Raw genomic sequence first — 10,607 nt, 5'->3', positions numbered from 1 at the left:
ATCAACTCGCAATCATTCGATAACATCGTGTTTACATCTAATGCAGATAGTGAAAAATACGTGGGTTAAAGATCATAGATTATATTTTAAAAAAACACACACAAAGCATACCTCGTAGATACGTACAGCTATTGCACAATACGATAAGTTGGTGCTGAAAAAGTGGCGTGAAGCAGAACTTCTACGTTCACCAGGCTTGTTTATTTAAAAATACGCTGAACCCTTTCAAAAATTACACCATGTTGATTAACATACAAGTATAATGAGATATATAATAGTAAAGTACATCTAATATTTCGATCAGTGGATTATCCATAGACAGTAGCTGGTTGTTCCTTTTTCTCTGCAAATGTTTAGAACGACGAGATCTTTGATTGGAAAAAATAATAATAAAATATGAAGAAAATAAACAACTCTTGTACAGCTATACGGAATGATTTCTTTTTATGTCTGCGTACGATACAAACGTCTCGTCAAACGCTGTTAATGACAAAATGTGTTAAACTTTACATACGTTTATTTAATAGCGTTCATATTTCGAGAATTTGTTACATTATATAAACATAGACATTTTGCTTTTATGCTAATTATCTAATTTGATATACCTACAGTATAGAGCTAGAGTATTTCTAGACATGCAGTATTCCATTGTTATTTGGTAAAACGTGCTTGCGCGTTAAACACATTCATTGCCTTGCGCTCTCCTCAATATCTTGGCATTCAGTTTTCACACACACACACACGCACACACACGTACGTACATATCGCACTCTCGTACATAACATAATTCGTTTATTCTCAGTCGGTGTCTTCGGGCATACTATCCGAGAAATTATTTCAGCTGCGTCATTACATCGCATTGCACGCCGTGATCTCAAAAATGAATAGCATGATTGAAAGTCACTTCTAGCCAGCAATATCGCTAATGACTTTCCATGATGTTTTGATTGACATGCGCGGCAATATAATAAAAAAAAAAGTACTTTTTACATAAACATGTTTAATATTCGTGCAATTACAATATTGTAGCGTATCTGCGTTTTTATATATAATTAATATATAAAATTCTCTCTCTGTCTCTCTCTCACTTTCGGGGACTTATTATATTCTTCTTTAGCCCAAAATCTTTTCATTCTGCAATTTCCTTCGAAGAGACTTTGTAGAAAATTCACATCAATTTGTGACAAAAGAGGCTACATCAACTAAATTTTTTCGTTGTTCATATGAAACATATATTTCCTTTAATTAACTAGTGCCAGCATCATTCTGATGAAATGTTTTGCCACTTTTAGTTTACACACACACACACGCGCGCGCGCGCGCGCACGCACACACGAGTCTTCCGAATAATTGAGACGTTTAGATGGGTGGTTTTATACAGATGATGAATTTTCTCAAATAATCTTTGTATTTTATTTCCTTCCCTATAAACAAGCAACATATAGAATTATACAGATAATAATAGAGAATCGGGTTATCACTAAATATTAAGGCTGTCATTGTATATGTCGTGTATTGTATCGTCGCGCGGATTCAACGTATATAAAATCAATCTTTGTACGAAACGTTCAACGTTATACTGAAAACGCCGGTATTCGCTGACCGATTTAATGTAATTTTAAGAATGAAAGGAATATTCGCGAAACACAGAGAGTGAAATGAGAGTGAGATTTTATATGAGAATGAGTATTTTTTTTTACTCACTATATAATATATGCGGATAGTTTCTCAGAAACTTGGCGACACTTTTCTTCTTTCTGTCTAACGAAGGAGATTTCTTCCCTCGATTGTTCGTACGTACGAATTACCCGTGGCAATCTGCGGTGAGACAAAACGAAGGTTTGATTGGTGCGATCTATCACAATTTTGCGATGCGAATGACACGCGCGATAAAAAGTGTAAAATTAAGGAAGCAAACAATCGCAAAGAGGTGCTTCCCACGCGAATGATGTTTTTTTTTCGTAAAATCAAGCGAAAGATTTCACGGCTAATGTAGAGCAAAGCCGAGGCATGTATATTCTGCGAAGCGTATGAATCGATAACTTGAGATATATTCGCGCCACATCTTACGAATAAAAGAAATATGCCGCCGAAATATGTTTGACACATTTTCGTTAAATTGGTATACAAATGGCACGAAAATATATTACGCGACATTCCGTCTTATTATTGTTCAATATAGACGTATAGTTTGTGTGATAAACATATTTCTTCGTGTTACAAAATTTAATGTGACGTGTAATATGTGACACGACGTGGATGTTGTCATACGTAACGTTGAATCATAACAACAATCTTTCCAACTGATAGTGCGTTTGTATTAAAAAAAGAAAAGAAAGAAAGAAATATTGGTGTGATTCATCCGTGCGTCCGCTTATATCCATTGAAACCATATTTAGATGACGTAGCGATGCGATGGATCGTCGATTATTACAGTTAACGTATGCTGACTTGTTTATTTCGTTGGATCAGGTGTACAGAATCGTTTTACAAAATCGATAGGCGCTAATAACGTCTGTGAAGCTTGTTCGTCGCGGAAATTCATTCGGATGTCAATTGAGATTCGTTGACTCTGTAACGGTTGACTTATACGACTATTAATACTATCAAATCGTATCATATTTACACGCTTTACGATACGCTCGCTTGTTCTTCTGTTACGGCACATGTAGAGAAGAAATCGTGATAAAAATGCTATTTTGCAAGTGGCGTCTATTATAGAGGTCACTGAGTAATAAACAAAAGATTTGTTGTCAGTTATATGATTCTAAGGAAAAGAATTTTCCTAAATAGAACATAATTTCCCGCGTGTTCGTTCAATAATATGTAATGCGTGCTATGTACAAATATGCCGAGTTTTGATTTTTCTTCGATAAAATGTCGTGTTACTTGGTATGTATTAATAGTTTCCGTTAGTGTGCCAATCATTTGGATAATTTCAAGACAATTTTCCCAACATACATCGGCACGAATTTACAGCGATACAATTTTGTCTGTTTGTGGAATTTCAAAGAGCAAGTCGTTCAAATAACCAATTCACTCATTTGTGGATTATCTGCCGTGATAATGAAACGACAAACGCAAGTTACGCAGAGAAATAACAATTTTTTATCCGACGAGAAGAAATGCTTCAATTCACGAGAAGAGGGTGGTGGATTGGATTAACAACCAGCGGGAGAGCCCCATCGTATATTATAGTTTTTCCCGAGTATGCTTCACTCGACGTTGGGTGAAAGAAATAGTTGATGCCAGAGTTTTAATTAATATTTTAACGGTCTAACATTAAAAAATCCCCGATAACACGTGTATCGTAGAGAATTACATCCTTCGGTCGGTAACTTGACAACGAGCGAAACTTCTTGTTTATTACTCAGGAGGATGATATGCCTTCCCTAAACAGCATCTTTACCGAAATTATAGGTCGGTCCTGTCTATTGTATCGTGTATAAGCGTGCACGAGCGATTATAAATTTTTCATTTTCGTTTGATTCGCTTTGCTTTGAAAAATTAAGCTTAAGCTTTCTCTCATGTGGAACCAAGTGGATATAATAAATGTAAAAAAATACTTTCAACGTTTGGAGTCGATAGATATCCTTTCCGTCTGTTGCGGTCAGTCAGAAAAATACGAACGGTATGTTCCACGTGGCAATTGTTCCACGTGGCAATCGTTCCACGTTGGCAGTGAAGTTGGAAATAACACTAGAGAATATGGTATAACAATCGTGCGATTTATGTTTCACGGCCGATGAACGGCCAGAAGCTACGTAGATTCTAAGATTGGTACTTTCTCCCGCACGTTAGAGTGCGGATGAGATCGCGTCGTGAAATCGTGGAGGCGTGGTAGCGCGTCAAGAGATGTAAGTTTGTTCGTTTCAAGCATAGATAGGTTACATTAACAGAGAGACGTTATGTCGAGTAAAATAAAGAGAAAACGGAATAAATACGTATAAATACTGGCAGTGGAAGATGCGATGCAGTTCTCCGGGATAAGATAGTGGTACGTATAAATACAGGTATAGCATATATAGGTACATGATATGCCATACGTTAATAGAGACTTAAGTAATAGTACGAACGAATTACGCTCCTTGATTAAACTAACAGCAAATTAGCTTAGATATAAATAATACGCTTATACAAAAATAATTACGCGGCTTTATATCGGCAAACTCTCTCTCTCTCTCTCTCTCTCTCTCTTTCTCTCTCTCTCTTCCCCCTCTTTCTCTCCATTCCGGAGTTTTTGGTTTACCGATGATCCCGAAATGATGTGTATATATATATATATATATATATATAATCGGCTGACCAAATGTTACACGCACACATTTTCATAATTCGTATTTTCCTATCATCGTTTGCGGTATCGTTCGAAATCATCGAATCCTCCGCCGCGTTGCATTATTCCGTGCAGCTGGCTGCATCTCGCATCTCGAAGCGGAATATTAGGCCGTAAAGTGCAAAAATTCGAAGCGCGCCCTTCGAAATTCGCGATGCAGTCCGTCTCGGGCGATTTCGTCGTTCCGGCGTGATTTCTTGGCTTTTACAAAAATTGTGCTACATTCCCACTGCTGCTACCGGTGAGGTACGGAGGAAACGTTGTACTTTGTGAATTGAGTTTCTCTTCGCGATACTTGAAATATATTTCTATTTTACATTTAGTTTAGACATTTATATTTCTCTGTGTGATCTCTATTCGCGTGACTCTACACTACACGTGTCCCTAACGGCATATTCGACGTTCCGATGTCTATGTCGTGTGTTCAACGATTCTGAAGCGGCTCAATAATATTCATACTAACATGGTGCGGTCAGAGTGATAATTGAAATACATGATTAGCAGCACTGTAACTAAATTGATGGAAAAGGCAAGAAACACGCCGCTATCCTATGTTTTCCGCAGTCCCTTCAGGTCAATTGGCTATACGATCGATTGTTCGCATTGTGTACAAGCGAAATAAACAATTTGCAACGATGACAACCACTCGCGTCACTCGAAATATAATTATCTCTTTATTTTTCTCCCGTATACACATCTTGCGTTGCAAAGATTTGAATGGGTGGAAATAGTTACGCCATCATTCGCATTTAGTGTAAAAGTTCGCTGAGAAGGAGATAGATCTAACTATATACGTGAGGCTAAGCTTCGCGATCCATCGATACTCCAGGGAATCTCCAATTCCTCCCAAAAAAGATTACACGATCCAATCGACGTAGTTATTTTGCATAAAAAGAATAANGGGGGGGGGGGGGGGGGGGAGGAGATGTACATCTCCCAAGGTATCTCTTTGTTATGACAATTCCAAATGACTTTTAAATAAAGGGCTATCATGTTGCGTCAAAAATTTGAAAGAAAATTTATGATCGCCATTACGTATTGAACAAAAAGCGTATATATTTTGAGACAAAATTCTTAAAGCGGGCCACCTAAAAATGGATGATTGAAATATTAAAAAATAATGTACATACCTCGATAGTACTTTTAAAAATAAAAGACAAGGATGATATGCCTTCCCTAAACAGCATCTTTACCGAAATTATAGGTCGGTCCTGTCTATTGTATCGTGTATAAGCGTGCACGAGCGATTATAAATTTTTCATTTTCGTTTGATTCGCTTTGTTTTGAAAAATTAAGCTTAAACTTTCTCTCATGTGTTTTTTCTTTTTTTAAAAATTCGATTTTTTAAAAAGTTATTAACAATATCATTTTCCCCCATATTTTATAAAAAAATTATTTTCTCCTGATTGGCTCAACGAATCGTTATGAAATTTTATGAGCAAGTCGGAAAGAATAGCCCTTTAAGAACATATTTTTAGAATTCACGCAGCATGTAATTTGTTTAAACAAATTCATAAAAGTTATAAACAATTAGAAATTACATGTACTTCTCAATCAGTTACGACAATAATTTTTACATATTTCGATTCCTTATTCAATTTCGAATAAATGAGTGAAAAAAAAGTTGGTAACTCGCAATAGGTAAATAACAACGTTCATTTGTTTACATCGCTCTTCGACGCGCAGCGGCGCGAACTGGACGGTCTGAACTTGCACGGAATCAGCATCTTAGTGGTTTATCAGTAGTGGTTTAGACGAACGTGGTTTAGAAGTGGCTTAGTGGTTTAGACGATATTATTAGTAGAAAATGCCAAGAGCAAACAATTGTTGCAATCCATTGAAAAAAGAAAATCATAAATGTGTGTATAATAATGTTGTTCTTATTACAGAAAAGTGGAACGAAAAATTTAAAAACTTTCTTGGATTATATATTTGTAAGTCTTGCAAAAGTCAAATATACAGGCAACCCGATATCATAAATTTACAACTAGTCTCGGGCAATAGTACATTTGAAAAAAAACTCCGATTCTTGATAGTGACGAACAAGATGACGAAGATGAAGATCCTAATATCAATAATAAGGTAATTATAGTTACCAACTTTTTTTTCCACTCATTTATTCGAAATTGAATAAGGAATCGAAATATGTAAAAATTATTGTCGTAACTGATTGAGAAGTACATGTAATTTCTAATTGTTTATAACTTTTATGAATTTGTTTAACCGTTTGAGTGCCAAGCGGCGCGATCGCGCTTCTTCTGTTCTCTTCTGAAAACTGCAACGCTCTGGGCTGCGAAGCCCATAATCACAGCAGGCTCGGTTTTTCTCGATGCACAACTTTACGGTGACCTTTCAATCTTCGGTAAAAAGAGATATGAAATGATTATTGCATGTAAGCTGAAAACAGCGCAATCGCGTCGCTTGGCAATTTTCGACACGGAATATAACAAGCGCTATCGCGCCGCTTGGCAAGTTTCGACACGGAATATAACAAGCGCTATCGCGCCGCTTGGCAAGTTTCGATCGGGAAATGAGAAAGGCCCGTGGCACTCAAACGGTTAAACAAATTACATGCTGCGTGAATTCTAAAAATATGTTCTTAAAGGGCTATTCTTTCCGACTTGCCCATAAAATTTCACAAAGATTCGTTGAGCCAATTAGGAGAAAATAATTTTTTTTTTAAATATCGGGAAAAATGATATTGTTAATAACTTTAAAAAAAATCGAATTTTTAAAAAAAGAAAAAATACGTGTCTTTTATTTTTAAAAGTACTATCGAGGTACGTACATTATTTTTTAATATTTCAATCATCGATTTTTAGGTGGCCCGCTTTAAGAATTTTGTCTCTCTATAAGAAGATTTACGGAAGCCTATTTGCACGCAGCCGCGATTAGGACCAGTTAGGTCCGCACTAAATCAACAGCGTAATCGTACGCATTCGTGCGTAACCGTTACGAAGGCGCGAGCGCTCGCGGTCTGCGATCGCAAACGTCCGCGCGCGCTACCCTTCTTTTTTTTACCCCTCCCCCCCCTCTCTCTCTCTCTCTCGTTTCCACGTCACTATATATCCTATATCGGTCATTATATACGAATAATACTTAGTATACGTTTAACTGCTTCGAATATCGATAGTCCGTAGAGCTATAAGATGTACTCTTAAATTCTCTCTCTCTCGCTCTATCATTCTCGCGTTCTCTCTTTCTCTCCCTTTCTCTCATTAATAATACATATCACACTGAGCCGGCTATGTGTGTGTCCATCTAGTTTTGGCCTGCACCACGCACTTTCTTGACGTGTCCACGTGTCTTGCGAATATTACCACAGGAATGCCGCATCTACCAGCAGCTTCTCTCCTCCATCCGATTGGCGTTCCCATTCGTCATCTTCGAGGACACGTGGATGCACGTGGAGCGAGGGTGCGGGGGTTTCTTCTCGTTTTCGACGCGTGTCGACGGGGCCGCAATGCGTCGACTGGCTAGTAACACTTGCGAGTGCACGCGCACTTACGCACCAGGTCAACGTCCTTGGTGTACCGCATGCCGTCCGTGCAAATTAATCGGACCTGAAATTAATACGTGAATTGTTTGTAATGATCAGCTGGGGGCTAATCATGGCTCGATGAATATAATTGCGGTAGTTGGCGCGCGCTAAGATGGAATGACCTACATCGTCCGATGCCAATTAACGATGAGAGTATGTTGAGAGCAACTCGGTACAACAACAGTAGCCAATCGCAATGCAAATGTCGACGAGATATTAATTTACTCGCGGAAATCTGAGAGGCATTATCTCGGGAGAATATTTTGGACAATTGAAAATTATACCGGATCAACGAATCGATCATCAATATATATCCGGCGCGTGTACCTTGCGCCGCTTAGTCTTTCGCGGTAAACAGCAGGAACTGCCGCAACTTCCCCAACATTTAGCGAGCTTTACGGGTCGTCTACTTCGGCATCCATTCTCGCTGTAGTACTCCCTAATGTGCTCCTTGCGACAGGTTGCTGCTGCGACATTAATATCAACGCACGTTACGATCCTTTTGTGTGATTAGAAAAACAAGGATAACAACAGGTGATTTGATTTACAAAATAAGATTCGACAAATAGAATCGATACGAAGCGCGTAATGATGAATTACGTTTCTCGCAGTATCGTCCCTGCCAACCAGTTTGACACCGGCAAGAATAGCTGTTACCAAACGATGATGGTACACATTGGGAACCTTTTCTGCATTCATGACCGATACAGGCGTGTGAAGACACCAGTCCAGTCACCGATGCGATGACATCTGCAATCACGGATTGTTTTCCTCCCTGATTAAAAATATCATATAACGAGTAAGAGGAAGGGGGGGGGGGGAAGAGTACGCTCTGTAGAATATATAACAATCGCCTCTTTGTAAGCGATCGCGATGTGTGTTTACGCGATCTTTCGTTATCGCCAGGCTGGAGAAAAGCGATTTTGTTCAGTCGAGTCGCGTAAAATCGCGGCGGATAAATCGGCAGCCTTTCTCTCGACGGCATACAATTGGCACAACATACCGGAATGTTCGCGAGGTACGTGCTCTTGCTGCGGCATGGTCTCCTCGTTGCTGCCACTGTTGTTAATTCCCTCGGCTTCAACAATATCTCTCGCCTCGTCGGCCTCCTCCTCCTCGCTGGAAGTACATCCGGGAGTAACGCGATGCATCTTTGCGGCGTTACTGAAGTCTACCAACTTATGATTGATCCACATCTCGGAGATGCAGCCTGAGAGATAAAGCAAGGAAACTTTTAATGGATCTGGCGAAAGTTTCGCTCTATCCTATATAAAGAGTGGCGGCACGTAATGTCGAACGCCGTGCAGCAATTGAGCAAGTGACCCCGCGTAAAGTCACGTTGATTGTAAAATACCAGGGACCTTGAAAAATTTCACCGAATATTGTCCCCTTTTTATCGGTGTTGGTAGAGAATCAAGTGTGAAATCTTCGCTTTTTACAACCGCTTTTATTACCGCTCCACCCTTCGCGGAAAGACAAAATTTCTTCGTCAATCTCTGACGTCAATCACTCGGTCTTACCTTGGAAGCTCGTAATGTTCCTCAGGTGAAACTCGGTGAATGCGACTTTCGCGACTTCTGGCGTTACGCCACCGACAAACATCGGCGTGACAAGCTTGAGGTACTCCTTCGGACCATCGTTGATGATGCTCCTGGCGAGGCCCCGGTCGACCCTCATTGTAAAATTTTTCTTGATGGCCAGCAGCTCCGCCATGTGAGGCTTGCCATCGGCCACCATCTCGTAGCTATACATCGTCGAGGTAGGATAATTGCCTACGTCGTACGAAACCCTGATCCGCCCATTAAAGAGCTCAACGGCGATGTGCCCGTCGGTTTGCCCGTCGTAGAGAAGAACCCCGTTTTCCTGCGTGGTCGTGAATACGATGGTCACGTTCGCCTCGGGCCTCGTGCGTAGCGGTTCCAGCTCGACCAGCGAGCTGTTGTCCACGAAGCTCAGACTCGTCAGGTACTCGCATCGTTTTCCTGATACGAACGAAGCGAGCGTGTAGTACCGGCCATATTCTCTCGAGGTTGTTCATAGACTTACCGGTATAGCCGGGATGGCACTGGCAAAGATAGTCCGCGGCGGAGGCGGGAGCGGGCTGGAAGCAAGCACCGTGCTGACAGTCGTGGTGGGCACACGGACTGGTCTGCGGATACAACATAGCTGTCGAGGGCGCAGCCTCACAGTACCTTCCCGTAAATTCCGCCGCGCACTTACACTCGTAATTGTTTATGCCGTCGATGCAAGTAGCACCGTTCTGCAAAAGGAGAAAGGTCAGAAGGGATCTTTTCGCGACGCACACTCTCTCGTTCGAAAAAGAAGAAGGTTTCTCATACTGCCGTTTATTAATGTCAGCTAGTAAACTTTACGGATAAGATAGGAACGCAAACTGCGGATGCAACTAACTAGTAGCGGAGGGTTACAAATCATCGGGCGAACCGCCAGTTTCACATGCCTGGTCTCAAACTAAGGGCCATGTATCCCTATGTATTAAGTCACATATATGCAATAATATATCCCCCCGCTGCGAGTTACACGTACTAATCTTATCAATAGTTGGAAGCAACGAATGTTGCTCCATGCGGCGCGTAAGGAAGTCGGTCGGACTTTATCGATTTTAATATGAGTATGCGTTTTCAAAGAGAGATAATATTCTCATTGAGATGCGTGAAGAAAAATTTCATGTGTACAGAGTGTAAACGATATGCATGAGCCTCTCCCTCTTCT

The 10,607-nt window shown here is 40.2% G+C and overlaps 1 protein-coding gene across 2 annotated transcripts in view; it reads right to left on the bottom strand.

The window, feature by feature from the left end:
• Positions 1–7,086: 7,086 nt before the first annotated feature.
• Positions 7,087–10,607, bottom strand: part of LOC106749806 (protein slit) — a 218,444-nt gene continuing 214,923 nt past the window's right edge. The window contains exons 25-30 of one of the 2 annotated variants that reach the window (XM_014629656.1): positions 9,924–10,137; positions 9,398–9,859; positions 8,881–9,087; positions 8,478–8,627; positions 8,205–8,344; positions 7,087–7,899 (exon numbers count right to left, since the gene is read on the bottom strand). In XM_014629656.1, the coding sequence (XP_014485142.1) occupies positions 7,813–7,899; positions 8,205–8,344; positions 8,478–8,627; positions 8,881–9,087; positions 9,398–9,859; positions 9,924–10,137 (1,260 nt within the window). In that variant the 3' untranslated portion in view covers positions 7,087–7,812. The remainder of the gene's footprint in view (positions 7,900–8,204; positions 8,345–8,477; positions 8,628–8,880; positions 9,088–9,397; positions 9,860–9,923; positions 10,138–10,607) is intronic. The other variant, XM_014629657.1, reaches the window with a different exon arrangement.

Source organism: Dinoponera quadriceps, unplaced genomic scaffold, assembly GCF_001313825.1.
Source record: "Dinoponera quadriceps isolate SergipeBrazil2010 unplaced genomic scaffold, ASM131382v1 scaffold3289, whole genome shotgun sequence".
NCBI lineage: Eukaryota > Metazoa > Arthropoda > Insecta > Hymenoptera > Formicidae > Dinoponera > Dinoponera quadriceps.
Note: the sequence above shows the minus strand (reverse complement) of the source record. Positions and strands in the feature narration are given on the sequence as shown.